Source organism: Microplitis demolitor, chromosome 4 (assembly GCF_026212275.2).
Source record: "Microplitis demolitor isolate Queensland-Clemson2020A chromosome 4, iyMicDemo2.1a, whole genome shotgun sequence".
NCBI classification, from domain to species: Eukaryota; Metazoa; Arthropoda; class Insecta; order Hymenoptera; family Braconidae; genus Microplitis; species Microplitis demolitor.
The window spans coordinates 998,250-1,026,003 of NC_068548.1; the positions used below are offsets into that span (position 1 = coordinate 998,250).

Consider the following 27,754-nt stretch of genomic DNA (forward strand, 5'->3'; position numbering starts at 1 on the left):
TGAATTTTTTGAAAAATGAGGGTTGTAATAGGTCATTTTTCTCGGTATTAAACGCGCCATTGCTTAAGCCCTTGAATTTTATATAAAAAAAATTTTCTCATACTTTTCCATGCTGATTAATATAAAATATATGACAAAAAAAAAATAATTTTTCATTAAGAAACTTCGGATTCTGTAAAAGCTATTGCAGATATGAAAAAAATGTACTGAAACAATTTTGTAGTAAATTAAATTTCGCACAAAATAAGTATTTATGACTTTTTACATAGTTCTGATAGTTACCGCGTAATTTAAATTTCAAGTAAAAAACTTTTTAATGAATAAGAATTTACGGATGAAAAAAAAAATCTTTGGAGTAAAAATTTTATGTAGTTAATCATTTAATTATTTTTGAAGCATCTGAAGTTCATTTAAATACCATGAGGTGTTAAATATATATAAGGAAATATAACCGGAACTAGAATAATTAAAATGGACAATTAAAGTCGGCATTTAAATTAAAACTTTAAAATATTCAAGCGTTGGCCCAAAATCTTGGTATCCATTCAAAACTTTCAGCAACATATATATCATATACATATATATGAGGTATATATGTATAACTTCAATAGCTTTAGGATCTCAGTAAACCGCGAAAAAGTTTTTTTAGAGAATTTCAATCTTCTTTTTTTCATTTCATCTCATGTGGATAAAAAGTTATTCCTTTGCATTTACCGGGTGAATTTAATATTACGCAGTCACTCATTTTTCTTTTAAACCCTCTGTGCTTCTTTGCGTTTTGTTGAACTTAAATAATAATTATATTTACTCATGTTATTAAAATTCCTTTGGATACTGAGTTTTTATTAAAAAAATTTTTTTCTCTTACAGGAAAAGTTACCTTTGAATTTTATTACTATTTCTAAAAGTTATTATCATTGTACACGGAAATAAATAATCAGTACTAGCTACCGATTAATTTTCGATAAAAGCTACCGAAATAATTGGTGGCAGCTACCGAAATAACAAGTGGTAGCTACCAAAAAACGAATCAGTAGCAGCTACGGAAAAACAAATCGGTGGTAGCTACCGAAATAAGCAGTGGCAGCTACTGAAAATGAAATGGTTGCAGCTACAAAAATAACTGGTGGCAGCTACCAAAATAATCAGTAGCAGCTACCGAAAATTAATTGGTTGCAGCTACCAAAATAATTGGTGGCAGCTACTGAAATAACAAGTGGTAGCTACCAAAAAACGAATCAGTAGCAGCTACGGAAAAACAAATCGGTGGCAGCTACCGAAATAAGCAGTGGCAGCTACTGAAAATGAATTGGTTGTAGCTACCAAAATAACTGGTGGCAGCTACCGAAATAATTGGTAACAGCTACCGAAATAATTGGTAACAGCTACCAAAATAATTGGTAGCAGCTAACGAAATAATTAGTAGCAGCTACCGAAAATGAATTGGTTGCAGCTACTGAAAATTAATCGGTTGCTGCTACCAACTATTTTGATATCGGATACCGAAATGATCGGTGGCTGCTACCGAAAACTTCTATAATAACTTGGTAGCTACTAAATTTATGAAAAAAAGTAATAAGAACTTTTTTTTTGTAAATTAAATTTCCTATAAAAAAGATATCTATACATTTTCACGTAAGTTCAATAGTTTAGTCATTAACTACAGTAATTACAAGCTGACTTCCTTTCTCGTGGTTCTAGTGTTCATAATATATTTATATAGACTTTTGTAAATTGATGGATGGAGGTTTAAGAACATTTAATTATAGCAAAATGGTGTATAATAACCTCCATAAATCTTCTGAACAATTACTCAAAATAATTGAATGAAGCCTTGTAACGGAATAATTAAAATAAATGTTTGAAATAAACAGCAAAAATTAGATGAGTAAAATAATAAATAAAATAATAATATTACTTAAGTAAATCGGTTGAAAGTCTCTACCGTAGATGATAAATTTGAAGACAAGGTAACTCGACAGCAAAGGCTTTAACACAAAGAAAGACTGAAAGCTAGTAAGAAAATCCGCGATTTGGTCGCGGTCTTACAAGATTTAACTTGACATTTATGAGTAATGACATTTTCCCTCTTTGTCTTAACCTCTATCTCTATCCTTCATTTTATACTTTAACCATCTATTACTTTACCTCATTATATAAAGATATATGTTACATTTTACCGCAAAGCAACCTCATCATCGTCATAATTTTAAAACCTTTTTAATTTTCTCGTGCACTTGATAAATTATATAGTTTGTTAATTACTCATTTACTTTATGGAGAAAAAAAAAATTAGAACTAAAAATTTTGTATTTTTTTCTGGAGAAAATAGTAGCTACAGTAGACCTAGTGGGAGTAAAAATGATATGGGACAGCACTATGATAAGTTGAATAGAGTACTACAAAAAGTAGTGGGGACGTTGCTATGGTAAGTTACAGAAGAGGGGAGCGTTGCTATGGTAGCTAAAAGTAGTAGGGAGCGTTGCTATGGTAACTCATGGTAGTGGGGACGTTGCTATGGTATGTTAAAGAAGAGGGGAGCGTTGCTATGGTGACTAAAGGTAGTGGGGAGCGTTGCTATGGTGATTCATGGTAGTGGGGACGTTGCTATGGTATGTTACAGAAGAGGGGAGCGTTGCTATGGTGACTAAAGGTAGTGGGGAGCGTTGCTATGGTGATTCCTGGTAGTGGGGACGTTGCTATGGTAAGTTACAGAAGAGGGGAGCGTTGCTATGGTAGCTAAAAGTAGTAGGGAGCGTTGCTATGGTAACTCATGGTAGTGGGGACGTTGCTATGGTATGTTAAAGAAGAGGGGAGCGTTGCTATGGTGACTAAAGGTAGTGGGGAGCGTTGCTATGGTGATTCATGGTAGTGGGGACGTTGCTATGGTATGTTACAGAAGAGGGGAGCGTTGCTATGGTGACTAAAGGTAGTGGGGAGCGTTGCTATGGTGATTCCTGGTAGTGGGGACGTTGCTATGGTAAGTTACAGAAGAGGGGAGCGTTGCTATGGTAACTCATGGTAGTGGGGACGTTGCTATGGTATGTTACAGAAGAGGGGAGCGTTGCTATGGTGACTAAAGGTAGTGGGGAGCGTTGCTATGGTGATTCATGGTAGTGGGGACGTTGCTATGGTATGTTACAGAAGAGGGGAGCGTTGCTATGGTGAGTCATGGTAGTGGGGACGTTGCTATGGCAAGTCACAGAAGAGGGGAGCGTTGCTATGGTGACTAAAGGTAGTGGGGAGTGTTGCTATGGTAATTAATGGTAGTGGGGAGCGTCGCTATGGTAATTGAAGTAGGGGAGCGTTGCTATGGTGACTAAAGGTAGTGGGGAGTGTTGCTATGGTAATTAATGGTAGTGGGGAGCGTCGCTATGGTAATTGAAGTAGGGGAGAATAGTAATGAAAAAAAAATTGATTTTGTTAAATTTTTAGTATTTTTCAAAAATAATATTGAAGAAAAAAATTATTTTCGCAAATTTAAAAATTTCAGATATTAATGAGAATTAAAAAAAAAAATTACTAATAATTAGTAACCAAAAAAATTAATTCGAAAAACTGGGTAGTAATAAATGTTCATAAGATTATTTTATTTAATTTTCCATGAATCTAGTATATCAATATTAATAAAAAATTTCTTCCGTTTACATAAATCTGAATTAAAATAATAATTACCTAGTAAGCTTCAGCTTTATCTCTTGTTTAATAATTAATTAACTTTACTTCATTTTTTTTTTTTTTTAATATATCAAAGGAAAACTTCAGAGAATTTCATAAATTAGTTATATATTATCTCTTGTTACAGTATTACTTAAACATTAATTACTTGGTAAAGAATCAGTGAATGAATCACTGAAGTAACTTTTTTTTTAATTTAAAAAAAATAACAAATTTTTTAAAAAATTTTCATAGAAGTTGAACTGTTTTATTTGCGTACGTAACAAGATTCCTCTAGAGTAAATAGAGTTAATAGACTATATATATATGTATATAAATGTTGATGTTTACAGAATAAGCGCAAGCGCGCGTAGTGTAAACTTTTATAAAAAAGTAAGCGTTTGAAATATAGCCGTGAGATAGAATAAAAATAGATAATATAAAAATAATAATGATAGTAATAGTGTGATAATAGAGATAAAAAAGTTGTACAGAAGCTGTCGCGCTTCATAAAATCAACTTTTTTTTTTTTCATTGAAGACATTTAGAATTCAAATCAAAATTTCTCGTAAACTATCAGAGTTAGACAAAAAACTATAAGAACTTTTTTTATGGGAAATTTAATTCGCTATAAAAAAGTTGAGTCTTGTTTTTTCGTACCTCTAATGGTTTGGATGGAATTTGAATTTAAAAATTCAAAAACAGTCGATTTTTTATGTGGAGTCGATTTACGGTATCAGTATTTATTTATTTTTTTTTTTTTTTTAATTGTTATTTTTGGTAATGGGAAAAAAGTACTTACTTGTGTAAAGAAATAATAGTAGACCTTCATACCACGTTCAGCAAACAATTGAGCGAACAGTGTGGACGGACATATAAAAAAATAATCGCCTACAATATCGGCAATCGCTTTCTGATATCTGTAACCATCTTTAGGCCGTTCCCAATCGGTGTACTGTAACAGATAAAAACAATTGTCTCTAATTAATCGTGTTAAAACGTTTAAATTGCCGTTAATTTTTTTGACTTTCATTTTTGAATCGACGATAAAAAAAAATATCACAGATATGATAGAAATGTATGGATAAATTCACATCGAAAGTATGAATCTGCAAAAATGATTTCTATCTCTTAACATAAATCAAATATTTTATCATAAATTTTAAAATATATTTTTCGTATTTTTTGAAAAGACGTCACTTGGTACTCAAATAAAACTACGTACATATATGATGCATGATATATATTTCTGTGTAGGGAATTGAATGCCCTTTAAAATGAATACCCACATGCTATATTTATTTTTAATTCCTCTTACACATATATTTTGATATATTCAGGTATATGTAAAAATCGCTTATAAAATATTCATAATAGATATAGCATGTAAGTACTCATTTTAAAGGGCATCCAATTCTCTAGATATATATATATATATATATATATATATATATATATATACATATATACATATATATATATATATATAAAATGATAAAAAATTGAATGTCCTTTGAAATGAATACCCACATGCTATATTCAATCTTGATTCCTTTTATATATATATTTTCATATATTTCGATCTTTATATATCTTATAGAAAATATTAATAATAAATATGGCATGTGGGTACTCATTTGAAAGAGCATTCAATTTCCTACACGTATTTATATATATATATATTCATATATATATATATGTATATATATTCATATATATATGAAATTTGAAGCTGCATAAAGCAGAGAAATTTTATAAGGCTATTCTACATGTTCGATGTCCAATACCTTCATGTCTTTTCTTTCCACTATATGCTCCCCCTTTTACCCCCTCAATATCTTTACATACATCTTTTATATTGCGACTTTTTATCCTAGTATATTTCAATATTCATTTTCTTCCATACTCTAAAAAAAAAAAATTTCTCTACAATTTTTTCTTTTTTGCACTAATTACAGCAGATAACTATCTATAGACTTTAGTCAACTTGGCTAATGTATTTAAACTTCATTAAATAGGTTAAACAAAAAAATTCAGTGACTAAAAAAATATCCGAGTTAAGTGAAAAAAAAAAAAAAAAAATGTTTTCGATTAAATCAAAAGTAAGAGATCGTAATTTAAAAATTAATGAAATATACAATTATAAATCTAAATTGCGTGTGTGAAATCAGATGCCCTTGATTGTAAACACAGAATTAAATTACAGTGGCCTCTGGTGGCAATACAGTGTAAACATAAATATTTGTTGTGTATGTGACGTCATTGGTATTGAGAGTACTCAGGTAAATTTAATTAATACAATATAAACAGAGTTTAATTGATTCGCAATTTATTATATTTCGTAGTGAGTTAATAACGCAACAGCGAACAATTCCAAGTTTTTCAGTTTACATTAAAAATATCTCACCAAATGTATACAATAATCATACATCATATATGCTTACCGATTTTGAAATTTTCCCGCCTACAATTTTTGTCTCTTTACAAATTTCCCTAAAACCACTCCTTCAAAAGTTATCAGCCCGGGAAAATTTGAATTCAAAAACAAAATTTTTTTCCGCCGAATTTTTATTTTTCATAGTTAAAAATTTTGATTAAAAAAATTTTTTTTCATTCTAAGTCACTACTCAGCTTTTGTCTGCACACATCAAGCTTTCACCGAAATTTTTTTATTTTATCCCACGTCAATTAGTCGCTGAGATACCGACGATTTTTCTTGGTGACATTTATGTCAGTGTCGTAAATGTAACGAAGGTAATTTTAAAATAACAGCGATAAATTTAACAGTAGACTCAAAATTAGTAATGAACCTTTTTTTAACCGTAACAATAGACAATCAGTTAATACTTGAGCAATTGCTACGAAAAAAAAAAACGATAATTGATAGACAGAAATAATAAAATAGTCAATAGTCAATTTTGAAGAAGGAATTATTTACACACAAGCTGCACTTGATTACGACCATCAATTTTATGTTTCATATATATCTATACATATATATATATATATATATATATATATATATATATATATATATATATATATATATATAAAAGTTGAAATGCCCTCTAGGATAATGAAATAAGTTAGTACTTCTATTTCCGTTTTCTCTTCCCCCTCCCCCACCCCAACGTATTTTCTCTTTACTTTCTCACATCCACCAACGCCCATTTCAATCGATTCAAATTCATTTAAACTATTAAATTCACACTAACAACACTTGCAATCTTTTTTCAATTTTATTCATTCAATTTTTTTTTTTTTGAAAAAAAAAAAAAAAAATAAACTGAATGAACTAATTAGAATATTTTTTATATTTCAATGAAGAATAACTCCGTTAATATGAGAGTTAGACGAAAATTTATAGAAACCTTTTTTGTAGAGAATTACATTTCCGATAACAAAGTATTGATATGTAATCGTCATATTTTTGATATATAACGAGTTATGATAGTTTGAAATATTAATGAGCGAAATTTGAAATTGGTTTTTTAATATTTTTGAAATTACTCTTTAAATATGAGAGTTAGGATAAAGTTACTTAAGAGTTTTTTTGTAGGAAATTAAGTTTTCTACAAAAAGTAATCAGAGCATTTTTGGTGTAAATGCAAAACTTGAGGCGTAATTTTAATATGAAGAGATAAAATAGAATTTTAGAAAAAAACTTTTTTTTTTCTGCAGTTAATTAATGTTAAATCATGTATAGTACAATAAGTAATTTGTGAAATGTGTCTAGACTTAAGAACACACGAGACGTAAGCTAGTACGGAGAGTAATGTCAGTACAATTACAAAAGACAAAGGAAACTGAGCATTCTTAGCAAAGCTTGTCATTCAAACTGCCGCCATAGTAAATGAACAATGTCCACAGCACGGTTACTTACATGATTAAATTCTACCATAAAAAGCCTTAATTAACACTCAGTACCCAACCAAAATTTTTACAGCCCCCTTCCGAACTCTCAAAAAAAAAATGTTGACTCCTATTCAAAATTTTTACACATTTTTCCTATTTTGAGCTCCGCTATTTTTTTTTTTTAAAAACTTATATTTTTATCTTAAACTCTATAAAATTCTGCATAAAATGACCTATGATAACTTAAAATTTGATGGAACCAAGCTCCTGAAATTTAAATTTAAATCGCGGGAAGACGAAAAAATTCAAAAAGTTTAAAACATTTTTGGAATTTTTTTGGACTGATTATTGATAATCATCAATTTTTGTCATCAATCATCAATTCACAGGCCCCTTAGTACCTATTCCATGAATTTTTATTTTTTAAATACCTTTAGAAATACCCGAACTAGATATTTTTTAACTGTTACATTTATGTAAGCTAAAATCATCAAAAATGGAATTTTTTCAATTTTTAAATTAAATTTAATTATATTAACTAATTTTTTTCTCAAAACACTTCTTGAACTCTGTAATCAGTCATAAATAAGTGAAAAATATTTTTTTGCGCTAAAAACATCCTTTTGTTAAAAAAAAGTTTTTTTTTTTTTTTTTTTTTTTTTTGAAAAATGTAAAAGTCGATTAAAATCGTACGTTAAAAGATGACACTAACAGCCAAGGAAATTCGCTAATAAATAGATGTTAAAACAATAACAAACAAAAAGTCAATAATGAAAAAAAAAAAGATAACGATGGCCATCTAGTCACTTTCGTTGAGCTTCCGCTCATTGTTTACGTTCCGCTTTTTTTCTGCACGTTCATTCTTTTCTTTCTTCGTTATTCTACTTTTTTTTTTTGTCTATTTTTTAATTTTACGAAAGTTTGTACACGAGTTTTGTGCGCGGCTTCGAGAAAGAAATTGGACGCAACAACTTTTTTTTTTTTAGCTTGATTCGAGAACAATGAACATATTGTTTAAACATGCTCGTAAAAATACGCTAGTAAATATTCGATAGCTATGAAAATAAAAATTTTTTTATTTATTGTTATTTTTTTTTCTTATGCTCATTGAGCTTTATCTTTTTCTATAAAAAAATTCAAAAAAAATTATTAAAAAAAAAAAGCAATTTTTTTTGAAATTTTTGTTTCTATCGTTAATTTTGGAAAGAAAGATATTGTTATAGGTCATTTCACGTGGAATCGGAAGTAGAATAGTCTCCAAAAATCGGTTTGTAAAAAAAAAATTTTCCCTGGTGGCTGTGACCAAAAATATAACTGTTACATTTATGTAACACATGAAATTTAATTTTTTTATTAGAGACATAAAAAAAAGTACTTACTTGAAATGCAATAGCTTCTCTTTCGACGTCAGTCATGTTTTTGAAAATGGTGTTTATGATACTCAAAAATTTTTCTCGTTGCAGAAAACTCGGCTGGTCTTTTTCGAAGTAATCGATAAAATCGTAGAGTATAAAATAAGTTCCTGTAACAGAATAAATTATAATAATTACTACTCATTTTTTTTTATATAAAATATGAAAAATTAAAAAAATGACATAAATGTAACTTTTATAAAATTTTAGTTCTCAGGAAATTTACCATGAGATTGACTTTTTTTTTTCTGGTAAATTTTCTTATACTTCTATGTCTTCATTGTAAAGATAATTTTTGTAATAAACATTATTATATTGCATGGAAAAAATTAATTTCCATTGGAAATGATCAAAAATTTTTTTTTTTTGAAAATTATATATATATATATATATAACATGATAGAAAATGAAATGCTTTTTTAAATGAGTACCCACATGCCATATTTATTTTTAATTCTTGTTTATACATATATTTTTATATATACAAAATTTGAATATTTCTTATAAATTATTAAAAATAAACATAGCATGTGGGTATTCATTTCATAGGGAATTCAATTCTCTACCTCGATATATATATATATATATATATATATATATATATATATATGTGAGTGTGTGTATAAGTATATATATATTTGAGCGAGTAAATATATGTGTAATAGAAAATCGAAGTAGAAGCCCCTCAAGGAAATGGTTGAAAAAGATGTAAAGAAATGTACGGACTCGTGTTCCATCGATAAGAAAATAAAAGTATCTAAGAAAATGGGGATGCTCTTTCACCACCTGAAGGTACTTTACGTGCACTCTTTTTAGTTGGCTAGCGGAAAGATGCTTGTGACATATATTAGGTACAAGAAATGTCAACTCGTGCATTTGTATTCACAATATTCAAGGCTCTCTTTGTTTTCACAATTTCCTTACTATCTAAGAGTATTTCTCTTTGTCACTGGACGAGACAGAAATAACAAATTCTCATGAAATATTTTTATTTGAAATAAAAAATTACGTAAATGTAACTTTTAAAAATTTACATTTCTGGCGATTACTCAAAAACTTGAGGCAATATTTGATCAAAATATATATAAACAGCCAAGTTGGGTCACGGCGTGTTAATTGAAAAAAAAATTTATCGAAATTGATCTACTAGTTTTCTTATTCAAATTTTCTGTAGCTAACAATTGAATTTTTCTTAAGTTCCCAAATATTCAATCGATTTGACCAAATTTTTTTTTCCATCGATACGTCTCGTTCCAATATATAAGCCTAAAACTCAAAATAATTAATAACTATTTTTTTTTCTAGTTAATTTTCATTTTTTTTTCAAAAATGACATAAATGTAACTTTCTAAAAAATACTTTTTTAGCTTTTATTCGAAAACTAATGACAATATCAACTTGTAGTATTTTTTATACTTTAAGTTGGATCAAAGCGTATCGATTGAAAAAAAAATTGACTGAAATCGGTCCATTAGTTTCTGAGAATAGCAAATTTAAAATTCTCAAAAAAAAAAAAAGTGAATTTTCAATCCCGCAAAAAAATGAAATTAATTGGTCTCCATAGAATCTTGAAGTAGTTAAACTATTACAACAAACCGTAACGTAAATTAGAAAATCCCTAAATCCATAAACTCCTTTGGCCCAATAGCTTGGCTCACCACTCAATCAATTAATCCTCCTCAAAGCCTGTGAGATCTTGTTTCCTCACCATATACTAAACCACCAAACTATCCTCACCGCCGGTATACACTGAGTACTCGGGACTATAATATATATATATATCTAGCCTCTAGACAACCCGAGACAACCCGACAGAAACCTAGAAGCTACGGTAAATTGAAATTAATGTTCAGTACTTCAGTAACATATCACGATCATCAGTAACGTCAACATCAGCTGCAGTCTAGTTCTGGAGCCTAAAGCTTACGCCGAACCCACTAACCAACAAGATGCAACAGTAACAGCAACAGCACACCACTCGAACAATAATGCTCGTTACGTATTGTCATCGTTATCTAGTTTATGATTATAATCATTATACCAAAATGTGTCTATCGTTTATCACAACCTGTCATTACAGCCGACTATTCAATTCACTGGCAACGCATCAATATCACAATAAATTGTATTGATTTGTTTTAAATGTCATATATACACTTACATTTGTTTCACTCAACTGTTAATATTATTATTTAGGTTCAATGACATTAAGCTTGCAAGCTTTCAGGCTAAATATTAGTTTTCGTGCAAGCTCCGTTATATTCGGATTCCTCGGACTCCCGTCTATCGATAACATTGCGAGCTTTTAACATCATGAGCTTTTTTCAATGCGAGCTTGCGACCAGAAGACTCGGCGACTTTACAAAATTAAAAAGTGTTATCACGATGTTTGACAAAAAGTGAAGTCAGTTTGCAAACTCAAGCTTTCGGTGATAGATGGGTTGGCTATGATCTTTATCGTCGCAAGCTCGGAAACTCAGATGTAGACACATCTCATTTAGAACTTCTGAGGATCGATAACGAATTGAAGTTTATTTTTTTTCCAAATGTAATTTGTACACTTTAGATCATTACTTTATATGCAAGCTCGTGCTATCTGGAATTCTAGAGACCCTAGACTAGAGATTTCACGCTGAGCTTTTATCTTAACAAGCTTTTGGGCAATAAGCTTGCAGCTCAAGATATTTTTACAGAGTTTATAAAACTGTGCCAGAAGTACACTGCTTATACTGTGGAAAATGAGCTTGCAAGCTTCTAACTCACGGGCTCACAGCTGTCACCTGCGAAAGCTGCCTGACCTCCAATCATTCAGTTATTATCCGATAATCTGAATAAATAACTCGTTTCAAAAATGACTATCCTGAAATTTAAATTCCAGAGCTTTTGTGCTTTTAGCAGTCACTTTTAATCATGTTAACAATATTGATTGCACAACCGGTCAACTGCAGTATCTAAACTGATATCTCTCGACTATCATATCCAGTAATTATCCATGTAAATGATGAAGCTTGCAAGCTTTCAAGTTAATTATAAATTTTCTCTGTAAGCTCGCATATTTTTGAATTCCCCAGACCTAGTGCTTTACGTTTATGATCAAGCTTTCATGCTAATGAGCTTTCTAGCCCGCAAGCTTGCAGTCGAAAAAATTTACAATTTTTTTATTTTTATTCCTGAACATGAAGGCATTAGAGCTTCAATATTGAGTTAGACATTCAAGTTCATCAGAGCGTTGTAATAATCGATTACATTGGGTAGCCATAACCGTTATCACATGCCACAATATTGGTACGAGTGTGTGTACATTTGAATTTGTAAGCCGTAGCCAGAAAAAGTTATCGTTAAAAAATTTTTTTTACCAGCAATGCTTTCACTTTTAAATAAAAATAATCTAAACTACACACACGTATATTGACAAAAAATATCCACCCCACTCTAATATTGTACAGACCATTAACTTCTATAAATTTCTTAATGAAAATTCTTTGAATTTCTTAACGACTCCTCCTACTACATACTTTATTATTCTAAGCACTAATTTCTAGTCTCTTAATATACCAGCCATCAGCTTCGCCCTTGAAACTTTTTGTCATTATTGTTATTATAGTTATCGTTAGTATTATCATAATAATAGTCGACAGTATTTGAGTATTGAATAATTAAGTAAATTAAATTATATATTTATTACTATTCCTGTTCTGTCTCCAAATTGTCATGTCTGTTTATTGATTGAAGCTCCGACCTTATGAGCATAATCGTAAAATCAATAAAAACTTAACCTGGGTGTCTTGCAGCAATTATCTAGCCGTCAATAAATATATATGTAAATACATGTATTTACATATTTTTATTTATGAATGTATAAAAGAAAATGAATTGCCGTTTAAAATGAGTACCCACAAGCCATATTTATTTGTCATATATATCTATTTATATATATCACTATATATATTTTTTTTACGAAATATTAAAAATAAACGGGGCATGTGGGTACTCATTTCAAAGGACATTCAATTCTCTACTCAAATATATATATGTATATATATATATATGTGTATATGTATATATAGATGTATGATACCACGTCCCAATTAAGCTTCAACCAATCCAATTACACCTACAGTGCTACTGACATAAGAATAAAATACATTGGCTACAAAAAAATCTTTAATTGACTTAAAAAAAAGTCTATAAAAAACTTGAACTTCTAAAAATATCTGCAATATAAAATATAGAAAATTTCTAAAATCCTTGAGGATTTATATTTGATGTTTGTAATGCGAAGTGAGAGAAATCATTTAATTTTTAAACAAATAATTGAAAAAAACAGAAATTACTGTGAAGACGAAAATTGTTTTCTCAACTTTCTATTTATCTCAATCCTCTTATCTGAGGGTTGAGGTTGATTATGTAGTTGTGTGTATGTTGTAAGTTCGGACTATTTTCTACCATCTTCAATGTCTTCTCTTCTTTATAGTAAATACTTGAGTTTGTAGCAAACCTACTCTACTCAAACAACTCGAAGTTGATGCAATTTCACCAACTGCGGAGCTAAAGCACAAAACTTTCAACGTAAAAAAATAGTTAGTAATTTTTTTCTCAATAATTTTTTAATACAATTTTATCCTCGCAAGCTTCCTATCGATTTACTATTTTTTCTCGAAAGCTCGGGCGTTTTTGAAATCTACAGACATCAAAGTACAGAACGAGACCCGAGCTTTCAAGCTTCTGAGCCTCCGCCTGAGCTTGCGAGCTGTGATCGCTGTAATTTTGAATTATCTATTTGACTGCAACTAAAATTCGCTGGGAGTTTATTTTTCACAAAAAATTATTTTTGATCCGCAAGCTTTCACTCGGTTCAAGAAAAATTTCAAAAGCTCTTAGATATTCTGTGTCTACGTGACCAGAACTACAATATAAGCTTCGAGCTTACAACTCCAGAGCATTTTCCGAACTAGTAAGCTCTGAACTTAGTTCAAGTTTTACAGCAAAAAAAATGGATGCTCAGAAATTTTTATTGCAGTAATTTTCTAGAAAAAAATTACCCGCAAGCTTTCACTCGATGCACTCAATTATTTAAAAGCTTTCAGATATTCGGATTTGACTATCTTTGAACTGTAAGATTTACCACAAGCTTTCAAGCTATCTCTCTATTGAAGGCGTTTCAAGAAGATCTTCATATTTTAATTGACACAATTAATTGTTCGCACTTACAGCAAAAGCTTTTGAAGAAACTTAATTATGGAAGCTCCATACGTGCTGGGAATATGTCTAAGGATGTAAAGAACTGAAGGGAAAAAATACCCTACTGAGAAAGCTCGAGAATACTCAGGAGGGTCAGGTAAATTGGTGCGGTTCTACCTGAGTAATAATATAAAAATAGAGCAACTGCTTTTTCTGTAGCTCAAGCTTTTAGGCTATTTGATGTTTTATCTCAGATGCTTCTAGGTATTTGAACTCTTGTACCGTACTTACGATTTCATGTCAAGCTTTCCTGACTAAAAGCTCCCTTGTAAGCTTAAATATTAGTAAATTTTAAATTTTTATTTCCTTATTTTCTATCAACTTTATTTTACAAAACTTATTGCAAGCTTTCGATCTTCTTATCGTTTCTTCGTAAAATCTTAACTTTTTCGATTCTCTACCGTCTGCACTCACGCTTCCATGCCAAGGTTTTACTACCGCAAGCTTCTTAAAATTGAGCTTGCAAACTTTTTTATTTTTAAATTTTTCTGTTTTACATTTTGAGTAAATCCTAATCGGAGCTTTCAAACTTGATGCAAGCTTCAAGGCTTGCTTTCATGGTTCCTTGCAAGCTCTATAATTTTCAGACTCTCCGATGCCCCACCCTGTAATCTACCTCTGAGCTTTCGCGATCGCCAGAATTATTACTCCATGCTTGCAAGCTCAAAGTTATTTTCCAACTTTGCATTATTTGTAGAATTAAACTGATACTTTTAATCTTGTTGCAAGCTTTCGACCTTGTCATGATTTTTTACCGCAAGCTCTCAGCTTTTCTGACTCTCTGGCCTCACCTTTTGCGATTCCACGTCGAGCTTTCACGATCGAAAGCATCTCTACATGCTTGCAAGCTCGTTTATAATTTCGTTTGTATATTAAAGTTCTGGGGTTTTAGGCCAAAGCTTTTACAATTTTGAGCTTTTGAGATTTAAAGTGATTATTTGTACCGAATTTGAACGTTGAGTTGCGGTTTGATTTTAAACAAAAGGTAAATGTAGTACGTACTTATAGTTAAAAGTTTAGTGTATTCAGTGGGAAGTAGGTTGATAGTGGTCTACAGTAAATTTCTAGTGAATCGTTGTGTATATACGGGCATTGGGTATGATGGTCATGGTGGCGTGATAGTGAGGGTAAAACCGGGAGGTACGACCTTCTCACCTGCCTACAACCTACCCCCAGGCTCACCCAGCCTCTATCGATTCGACACCAGCAACTTGTTGGCTACCTCTAACACTTCCGTTGTGTTCGCTGGACTTTCTCTATCCCGAAATTATATATAACGTTATTTTTTTAACATTCACTTTTTTATTTTCAGCTATTAATTATATTTTATCTCCATGTTTTTGTTACCCGTGTAACAATTTTTATGTTTTACGACTCTAAGTGATTTTTAAATATACGGCTTTTTTTTTTATAACAAAGAAAACAATTTTGTTTTCGCAAGCTTTTTTATTTTCACTCCGGAAATTTACCGGTACTTTATAAATGCAGTTATTTTTATTTAATTTTCAGTTTTGCTTTAGTTGTTGGTTTACTGACACTTTAAATGTAATTTTAATCGTTTATATTTGAAAAATTGTATTAATAGTAGTTTTGTTACATTTATGTCATAAAATTTTTTTTTTCAAAATTTTTATAAAAAAATTTGAAATATCGATCTGTGCATCTTTTCGACTAAAATATTCTTACCATGCTAAGAAAAAAAATAATAATTTCCCCTAATTCTACACATAAATTTTTAGTTACATTAACGTAATTTTTTTTTAAATTCTGCTTAAAATATATTCATTTACCTTTTTTATATTAATTAAAAAAATTTATTGGAACAATCCGGTATTTTTTCATTCCACGGCCATAAATAATTTTATTTTTGTATAAAAAAATTTTTTTTTTAATTACTATAGTAAATAACAGCTGCATAAAAACATATTTAAATGTAAACAAAACAGACAATGGATAAAAATGGAGCTTTAAACATATTTTGAAACAATAAAAAAGTTTACACGGAATCGCGACCCGCGGATGGGAAAAAAAAATATTTTATTTTTTGTTTACTCGATTCAGTTCCACAAATGCAATAAAAAATGTCTTTTGATATATGAATACACATGTGTTGAAAGACTAGTAACTAAAGTTTTTTTTTTTTTTTTTTTTTTTTAACAAACGATCGCATTCAACTTGTCTGAGTAATTCCCAACGACAACATTTTTTTATTTCACATTATTTACAGCAGTTGGAAGCGTATCATTGATCCAAGCTATACATATACCTATAGCTGCATTATATTATATTTTAAATAATAATAATAATTATTATTATTATTCATTTATTTTATTTCATTTTCATTTATATTTTTTTATTTTATTTTATTATTTTTTCAATAAAAATAAACGGAAATTAATATAATAGTGAGTCTCTGAAAGATAAACCAGAATTTATGAGAATGAAATTGTAGAAAATTTAATTTTATGTTGAATTAGTTTACAGTACTATAATGACAATTATTATGACTGAGTGCGGACGTGAAAAAAAATTAAAGGTACACTTGTTGTAAACTATTAAATTTCCTTTCCGACGAGTATAAACACCATATATTTATTTTTTATCAATTTTACAAGATCGTTCATTGACGGCATTAACCGAAAATGACTAAAAAATGATTAACTGATGATTAATTGACTGTAACTTTTAAACGGTTGGTTTTAGAAAAAATTGTAAAGATACAAAAATTGTAGCTTATTAAATTTCCTTTCCAATGACCATAAGCAACATATATTTATTTTATATATCTTGCCTAAAATCGCTAATCAAAGGCATTAACCAAAAATTCGCAAAAAATGATTAATTGGCTGAAACTTTTAAACGAATGGTTTTACGAAAATTTTTAAAGAATAGGTAATTGTAGCTTACTAAATTTCTGATCTAAAGACCATAAACAACGTATATTTGTCTCATATATCTTGCATGAAATCGCTAATCAAAGGCATTAACCAAAAATTCTCAAAAAATAATTAACTGATGATTAATTGACTGTAACTCTTAAACGGTTGAGTTTACGAAAATTTTTAAAGAATAGAAAATTGTGGCTTATTAAATTTCCTATTCAATGACTATAAACAACATATATTTATCTTATATATCTTTTCCAAAATCGCTAATTAAAGGTATTAATCGGAAATTCTTGAAAAATGATTAACTGATGATTAATTGACTGTAACTCTTAAACAGTCGAGTTTACGAAAATTTTTAAAGAATAGAAAATTGTGGCTTATTAAATTTCCTATTCAATGACTATAAACAACATATATTTATCTTATATATCTTTTCCGAAATCGCTAATTAAAGGTATTAACCAAAAATTCTCAAAAAATGATTAACTGATGATTAATTGGCTGTAACTCTTAAACGGTTGAGTTTACGAAAATTTTTAAAGAATAGAAAATTGTGGCTTATTAAATTTCCTATTCAATGACTATAAACAACATGTATTTATCTTATATATCTTTTCCGAAATCGCTAATTAAAGGTATTAATCGGGAATTCTCGAAAAATGATTAACTGATGATTAATTGACTTTAACTCTTAAACGGTTGAGTTTACGAAAATTTTTAATGAATAGAAAATTGTAGCTTATTAAATTTCCTTTCCAATGACCTTAAGCAACATATATTTATCTCATATATCTTGTCTGAAATCGATAATGAAAGGCATTAACCAAAAAATGATTAACTGAAGATTAATCGACTGTAACTTTTGAACGGTTGGTTTTAGAAAAAATTACAAAGAGACAAAAATTGTAGCCTATTAAATTTCCTTTCCAACTACTATACATAAAATATATTTATCTCATATATTTCAAATGATAAATCAATATAATATATGGAAATTTTTTTATCGTCATTACTGCCATTAACAATTAACATACCAACTCTTAGTAGTACCAATAAATCGGTTTAATTAAAATACCAGTAAAAAATTTCGATTTGCACTGCCATCGACCCCCAGGGACTTAAATATATTTTTTTTCCAATTTTGTTTAGTTTCTTTTATTTGAGTTCGATTTCTCTCTCCCCCTTCCCTATCTTCTCTCGAGTGAATTTTCACTCGTTTCAATGCGATAATCGAATTTTTGTGACCTGGATTCTTTCGACAGCTTCAATTCTACTCTACTACATATCCACCTACCATTCACTACTCACTACTCACTAGCTTATAGTTTTTCCTGTATTTATAATCTGTCAATTCTGTTATTTCTATTTTTTGCAAAAAAAAAAAAAAAAAATATAAATAAAACTAAAATTTTAATTAAAAAAAAATCAATTGCATTCATTAGAAAAAAAAAAAAAAATTTGACGTCAGATTGATAAATGAAAGAATTAAAATGCATAAATTATTTTATCATAATAATAGAGTTTTATTATAAAGATATTACACTGATTATTATCAGACGGTTTATTTTCGAGCTTGATCTAAATATGGAATTTAATATTAATTTGAATTTAAATATAAATTTAAATTTAAATTCATATATAAATGTCAAGTAATTAGAGATTCTGTAAACCGAACAAAGACCGCGGGGGTTTTATATTATTTAAATGAGTAGACATTTAGCGTAAAAGGGGAAGGGGTAAAAGGAGGTTAATAATTTTTTTATGTTAATGTTACAAACTGTTAACATGCTGGCGTTTAAATGGATTTTATTATTTTAATTTTTTGGGCAAATGTATCTGATTATAATTTTATCTTATATATATATATACTTATGAATTCCTACTAAAAAAAAAAAAAAAAATTTCCATCCAGTGGTCAAGTGTTCTCTTAAAAAATGCAAACCGCACTAGAACTCAGACATTTGAATGCTATTTCAAGTACCCATTGTCATCCTTCTAAATATATATATATATATATATATATATATATATATATATATATATATGAATAGAATAAAGACTGATGATCATCGACTTGACAAAAACGAACTCTTGTACTTTTATTTTTATCTCGAAGTCTTTATTTTCCATCTTTATACTATATATATATGTATATATATATATATATATATATATATATATATATATATATATATATATATATATATATGTTAAGCGATAGAAAATTTCACGCCCTTTCAAATGAGTACCTACATGCTATATTTATTTTTTACAATTCAAATAATATATATGTATATATATTTTAATATATATAAATTTTGTAAAATATAAAAAATAAATATATCATGTTGGTACTCATTTGATAGGGAATTTAATTTTCTACAACACTACATATATATATATATATATATATATATACATATATATCATTTTTTATGGCCCATTTTACCTCAAATTAGTAGAAATTTTTTTATTTATCCAATTGAAAAAAAAAATTTTTGTGTGGCGAATATTTAATTAAATAGTCTGTGTAATAAAGATTATTAAATAAATATAATTATGCGTTTCGCGAACTGAAAAGCCGAAGAAGCGAGCACTCATTATTATTATATATATTATATATGTATATGTATATATACATACGAGTAATTTTGATAGTTACACAAAACCACCTGATATGTAATGAGTTTTAAAAGGGCTCGAGGCATTTCCCAACATGTCCGTGGTATGTCCTGGTACAAAAGAGCTTTTATCATTCCCCCAGGTCATTTAGTGCTCCAGTCACTCGTATCAAAGCGTCATACATTTTGTTCACCCACTCTTGTTTGGTTTCTTTGTTAAAAACATATTTTTATCCTTTGATGGAAAATTTTTTAATTCTTATTCACATATACTTTTTTTCATTTTTTTTTTTTTCTAATATCTAGTACAGGTTGACGGGCAAAGTCGCCCAAGTTCAAGTTGATTTTAATAATGGAGAGGAAAAAGTTGAGCGAATATATAAGATGAGTGGGAGTGGATAGTGGGAAGTAAAGGGAGGAGAGTCGAGAGACATTTCCGGTTGCACTGGCATCCGGAATTACTCGATGAATTATTCATCGGTTCAATATTACACCTGCTATATTGTGCGCTAGCTCGTTACATTATTGCATTCCGATGTCTTACTTTACTTTTTAATTAATTTATATTTTTTTCGGGAGTTTCATTTTTCAGAGAAAAGAGAAAAATTTACCGAATTTTTTTTTTTTATGTTTTAGAGTGAATATAGATCTGAGGTGTAGATTATCAAATTTCCTTTCCAAAGAGTACAAACAACATATATTTATCTGTTATCAATTTTACAAAATCGTTAATTGACGGCATTAACCAAAAATTCCAAAAAAATAATTAACTGATGATTAATTAACTGTAACTTTTAAACGGTTGGATTTACGAAAATTTATAAAGAAACAAAAATTGTAGCTTATTAAATTTCCTTTCCAATGACCATAAGCAACATATATTTATCTCATACATATTTTCTGAAATCGCTAATTAATATCATTAACCAAAAATTCCCAAAAACTGATTAATTGGCTGTAACTTTTAAACGAATGGTTTTACGAAAATTTTTAAAGAATAGGAAATTGTAGCTTATTAAATTTCCTTCCCAATAACCATAAGCAACATATATTTATCTCATGTATATTTTCTGAAATCGCTAATTAATAGCATTAACCAAAAATTCCCAAAAACTGATTAATTGGCTGTAACTTTTAAACGAATGGTTTTACGAAAATTTTTAAAGAATAGGAAATTGTAGCTTATTAAATTTCCTTTCCAATGACCATAAGCAACATATATTTATCTCATATATATTTTCTGAAATCGCTAATTAATAGCATTAACCAAAAATTCCTAAAAAATGATTAACTGCTGATTAATTAACTGTAACTTTTAAACGGTTGAATTTACGAAAATTTATAAAGAGACAAAAATTGTAGCCTGTTAAATTTCCTTTCCGACAGAAGAAAATTTTCCGGGACTTCTTGAGGGTAAAATGAGTCACAGATATTATTTTGAAAATTGAGTGAAATGGGGTTGAAAAATTGTTTTTTAACTATGGGAACATAAAATTTGTATGTAAAAAATTAAATCTGCTGGATTAATGAAGTAAATAATGATATATTTATTGAAGTGGTTGATATAAATGGAGGCCCTTAGCCCTTTGGTAACTTAATAAGATAATAAAGTAAATAACAAAATGTTGATAGTATAATGACATTAATATACAGAAGCAAGTGTATAAAGTATGAATTATCATAATGAGGGTGTTGAAAGTTAAATCGAGGGTTATAAAGAGTATAGTGTCTAATCGTATCAGTGGGATCACAAGCTATCATCGTCATTTCCGGCGCCGCAACTCACTCTCGCTAAACATTTTCTCATTCACTTGAGCCTCTTCCCACCTCCTTGTGCGTCAACTTCCTTATTTTTAGTCGTAAATCATTGCATAGTATCTTCGAAACATTCAATTTACTTTTTTTATCTCAGACGAATTTTTTTTTCTGCTATTTTTTAAAAAATATTATGACAACAAATTGGGTGGTATAATTATTGATTATCTAATTGGAGGCAATTTCCATGACAAATGAACTATTCTATTTCCTGTGTACTAACTGATATACTGTAGTTTATCAGACTAGTGTAGAGAAGAGAAGTAGAGACTAAACTATATTGCAATCTCCTGTACAATTTAATTTTCAAATTGTAATTTAAATTGTATGATGTAATTTTATATAATAAGTGTATGACTACTTAGTCGTATGTATGCAGTTAATTGTATAAGTTATTTTAGATAAATTATTATTATATTTATTATTTTTTTTTTTTTTTGGAATTGTCATTATCATTAGCATCGTGATCATTATCATGATGATCATCATGAAAATCATGATGATGATGATGATCATACGAGTCATCATGATGATTACCATGATCACCATGATCATCGTGATGACCATGATCATGACTATGACCACCATAATCATCATAAGAGTCATCATGATGATTTTCATGATCACCATGATCATCATGATGACCATGATCATGACTATGACCACCATGATCATCATAAGAGTCATCATGATGATCTCCATGATCACTATGATCATGACTATGACCACCATGATCATCATGATCATGGTCATGACGATGATGTCAATCATGGTATTCATGATGATGGTCATGACGCCATAATCATAATGATAATCATGATAATGATCATCATCAAAAGAGTCATAATGATGATTTTCATGATCACCATGATCATGACTATGACCACCATGATCATCATGATAATCATTATGATGATGATCATCAAAATAGTTATCATGATGATCTTTATGATCACCAAGATGACCATGATCATGACCATGACCACCATGAACATCATAAGAGTCATCATGATGATCACCATGATCATTATGATGATGACCATCATGATAATGATTATGATATTCCTGATGATGATCATCATGATAATGATCATCATCATAAAAGTCATCATGATAACCTCCATGATCACCATGATCACCATGATCATGGCCATGACCACGATGATCATAGCCATGATGATGATGACGATCAAGATATTTATGATGCTGATGATCATCATCATGACAGTCATGACAATTACCATGATATTCATCATGATCATTACCATCATGGTAATAATACTTATTGTTCTTTTTTTTTTTTATTAAAAAAATCGGCTTTAAATTTAAAAATCTAGTGATAACTCTCCAATAATCAATTTTCCAAAAAAATATAAAGAATATTTTATTTTAGAAAATTTTGTCCTCTATAAAATCATAAGAATACATTTTTTCGATATCTTTGACAGTTAGCTCGTTATTTTAAATCAAAGCTATTAATATAAAAAAATCGGTAAAAATTAATTTTAACTTTGATTTATGGGTAAACTACCAAAAATACCATAAAAATGCATGAATACAATTTTGTAGGAAATTAAATTCGCTACAAATTTTATTCTGTATACTTTTTTTTTATCTCCAGTAGTTTCGATGTAATTTTGATTATAACTTAGTACTTACGAACTTACTGAACACCTGCCTACACATATATGTCTATATATGCACATATATGTATATATGAATGTATATAAACAATGATATCAATAACAACAAACATTAGCAATAAACTTATGATCTAATTACACAAGCTATTCATCTAAAAAGTAACTTTAAACAACTTTAACTCCGTAAACAACTTTGATGAATTTCCCTCATCCTCTCCCCTCCTCCCCCCCCTACCTCACAACCACTCGATACCCACTCAACTACCGTTTTCATCTTGTTAAACATATATATCTACATATACATCGCTTTATTTAATTATTCATTAAATTACAAGTGCCTCATCTTCATCAACTTCACTCTCTTCTCTTTTAAATTTTCCCGCCATTTTTTTTTTAAACTTCAAAATTTTTTTTACATTTTATTTACTCACTCTCATTAACTAATTATTTTATTACCTAATTTTCGAAACCTCATTAACGTCCAGAAATAATTATAGAAAAAAAAAATTAATGAATTTGAATTTCCCGCGCTTATTCCCGCCATTTTTGAATTATATGCAGGCAAGCCAACTTTGAAATTTTTTAGTCGAAATTTTCGGGGGTTTTTGTTGTTGTTAATTTTGGAAAAAAAGGGTGAGGGGGCTTGTGGTAGATGTTATTGAGAGCAGCGTGTGGGCAGAAGATCAAAGATGAGTTTAATTGGTGGGTAATTTGGACTGAAGCTAGAGACAGAAGTTGGCAGAACTGGTGGCGCTGCGGTTGTGGGAAAGTTTAGAAGTTCGCGGTTAAATTTGTCAGCAAGTCATTCATAATAATTGATGGTAATATATATGTGTATATATATATATAAATATATATATATGTTTTTCAATTTATTTTATAAAACAACGAAAAATTTCGAAAGAATAAAATCTAAGAAACAAATCAACAATACAAAACATATATTTATATATCTATATATATTCTGGCTTGTTGATATAAAATTTAAATTCCATCAAATATTTAGCATTCAAAGTGAATTTATTATGATGTGATTAAATTTAAATAACAGTTTATAATTTTTAATCCACTTGATTTTTGTTGGCTTTTTGATTTTTCAAAGGACGTCATGCAAATTTACGTTTATATATAAATTTTTATAAAATGTATGAGTTCATTGATGTTTGAAATGAATTAACGGATTTTTAAATTAAATTTAATCTCGATTCCGGGTATTTAACAACTCATGTGTGTTTTACTCACAATCAAATCACGTGATCAAATTTGCCGTTATATATATATATATATATATATATATATATATATATATATATATATATATATATTTATATATATATATATATTTATACACAATATTATATGCCCTTTCAAACGAATACCAACAAGCTATACTTACTTTTAACATTTTTCATACATATATATATTGATGTATATATATATAAATATAGAAATTTTTAAAAATAAGTATAAGTTGTTGGTACTCATTTTAAAGGAAATTAAACTTTCTGTTTATATATGTATATAAAAATATATATGTCTATACATTGATATATATATATATATATATATATATATATATATATATATATGATGTGGGTACTCATATTAAAGAGCATCGAATTCTCTATCAGTTGTTCAAAAAATAATCCTAAAAATAATTTTTCTAAAAATTCCTTGAAAAAAAAAAAAAAAAAAAAAAAAAAAATCGAATATTTAAAAAAAAATTTAATTTAAATCGTTTCGTAGTCTTAGACCTCAAATTAGTCTAGAACTTTTTTTATTATACTTTATTTATTCAATTTAAATTTCCGAATTAAAAATCTCATTAGTCGTAACATCTGCTTTAGACTCGGCCATAAATTAAATCCTCCGATAAGAAAATCAGCATCTCTATCTCTATCCGAAGCTTCTGTAGAAGCAGAAGCTCTGCTGTACAGTGAACTTAGTTTAAGACATTTTGTGATTAAAAGTATGTCAAAGAAGCTCGGTAAGTGGAACAGGGATACGAGCTGAAGGGTTAAGATAGGAACGACGAGGATGAGGTTTGGAGTTAACGCGAGGGAAATTAATAGCAAGAAGAAAGAGGGTGAGAGAGAAAGGGATGATAGTTTAGGCTCAAGGGGTTGAGAAGCTGAATAGTAAGTAAATTGTTGGGGTAACAATAGAGTGCAATTTCCGGTGGCATACTACCAGACTCAAGTCCTCGGTGTCTTTTATCTGCTCTGGTTTATTTATTATATATGAATATATACATATATATTTTAACTAACAAGTATTTCCGAGACTCTTTCAGTTGAGGGCAACAATGCTCTTATTTATATAGAATTTTTTACATAAAAAATTGAAGGGATGAAAAGTTTTATGTACTTATGAAATTTTGTAGAAAATGAAATTGATAAATTTACATTTTTTACCCATTAATAATAGGTGTCACATGTATAGTTCGTTGATATGACGAAATATATCATTTTATTTTATTTTATTTTATAGAAAAAATATTAATGAGTTATTAAATTTTTACTTTAGAGGCTGTAACTTCCAAACCGTTGGTTTTAGAAAAAATTATGAAGATAGAAAAGTTGTAGCTTATTAAATTTCCTATCCAACGACCATAAACAACATATATTTATCTTATATATCTTTTCCAAAATTGCTAATTAAAGGTATTAATCGGAAATTCTTGAAAAATGATTAACTAATGATTAATTGACTGTAACTCTTAAACGGTTGAGTTTACGAAAATTTTTAAAGAATAGAAAATTGTAGCTTATTAAATTTCCTATCCAATGACCATAAACAACATATATTTATCTTATATATCTTTTCCGAAATTGCTAATTAAAGGTATTAATCGGAAATTCTTGAAAAATGATTAACTGATGATTAATTGACTGTAACTCTTAAACGTTTGAGTTTATGAAAATTTTTAAAGAATAAAAAATTGTAGCTTATTAAATTTCCTATCCAATGACCATAAACAACATATATTTATCTTATATATCTTTTCCGAAATCGCTAATTAAAGGTATTAATCGGAAATTCTCGAAAAATGATTAACTGATGATTAATTGACTGTAACTCTTAAACGGTTGAGTTTACGAAAATTTTCAAAGAAAAGAAAATTGTAGCTTATTAAATTTCCTATCCAATGACCATAAACAACATATATTTATCTTATATATCTTTTCCGAAATCGCTAATTAAAGGTATTAATCGGAAATTCTCGAAAAATGATTAACTAATGATTAATTGGCTGTAACTCTTAAACGGTTGGTTTTAGAAAAAAATATAAAGAGATAAAAATTGTAGCTTGGTAAATTTCCTATCCGACAAGCATCAATGACGTGTATTTACTCTATATATTTAACGAGAAAATGCAAATAATAATATATAATTAATAATCGATCCCTCTAAAATAACCGGCTATTTATCTCTATTAAATAATTTAGTAGATAATGGAGCCTAAAAATAACTAATAAAACAACCAGAACAAGAACAACCCGGCAGCAATATCGCGAACGAGACGCAGATGTAAAGAGGAAATCGATATAAACCACTAATGCATTATCAACTAAAAACCAAGGACAAAAGGACATCCAGTGTCTATTTTTATTATATTCACTCAAATACCTTCGAGCTAAATTTTCTGTTATTTTTTTTTTTTTTTTTCGATTTCCAATTTTTCATTCGTCATTTTTAGTAGTATTTACCAGGCTCAGAAAAATTATTCGAATACTTTGAAATTTTTTATTAATAAAAAAAAAATTAATAATAAAAATTTTTAACATTCCAGCGTTTATATTTTATCGAAAACTTTTATTACTCGACTTGGTTACGTCTGCTCCCAATACAAATATATTTAAAATATATATAAAAACCAAATAAATTTTTATATTTTGGTATTTTATAAAATAAAAATTTATATATATATATATATATATATATATATATATATATATATATATATATATATATATATATATATATATATATATATATATATATATATATATATATATATATATATATATGTGACCTCATATATGAATATAAAATTTAATTCTCTTTTAAATGAGTACCAACAAGCCATACTTATTTCTAACATCTAAAATAAAAATTTATATATCATAAATATATATATATATATATATATATATATATATATTTTTTGAATTGTTAAAATAATATAACTTGTAAGTAATCATTTTAAAAGCCATTAAATTCTCTTTCAAATGAATACCATCAAGCTATACTTATTTTATAAATTTATGTATATTAAAATATATATGCGAACATATATTTTTTAAATTATCAAAGATAAATGTTGCATGTGGGTACTCATTTTAAAGAGGAGGAAATTTTCTATTTCATGACGTAGTCGAGCATATATATATATATATATATATATATATATATATATATATATATATATATATGTGATTATTATTATTATTATTGTATCAGACGTAGACAAGTGGAGTGAGCATGAAAATGTATATGATGCAGGTGTTGAAAATAAACTACACGGTCAAAACGTTAAATGTTAAAGTTCATTTTCGTCGTACTCTTAATCTGTCATAAATTCATGTAACATTTCACTTCATATTTTTTTTCTTTTACTA

At 28.4% G+C, this 27,754-nt stretch overlaps 1 protein-coding gene across 1 annotated transcript in view; it reads right to left on the bottom strand.

Annotated features, from left to right (window-relative positions):
* The window catches only part of LOC103574611 (acetylcholinesterase), a 52,744-nt gene that overhangs the window by 15,575 nt on the left and 9,415 nt on the right, over positions 1–27,754 (bottom strand). Inside the window, exons 2-3 of the mRNA XM_008554097.2 lie at positions 8,892–9,034; positions 4,460–4,612 (exon numbers count right to left, since the gene is read on the bottom strand). Coding sequence (XP_008552319.1) covers positions 4,460–4,612; positions 8,892–9,034 — 296 coding nt within the window. The remainder of the gene's footprint in view (positions 1–4,459; positions 4,613–8,891; positions 9,035–27,754) is intronic.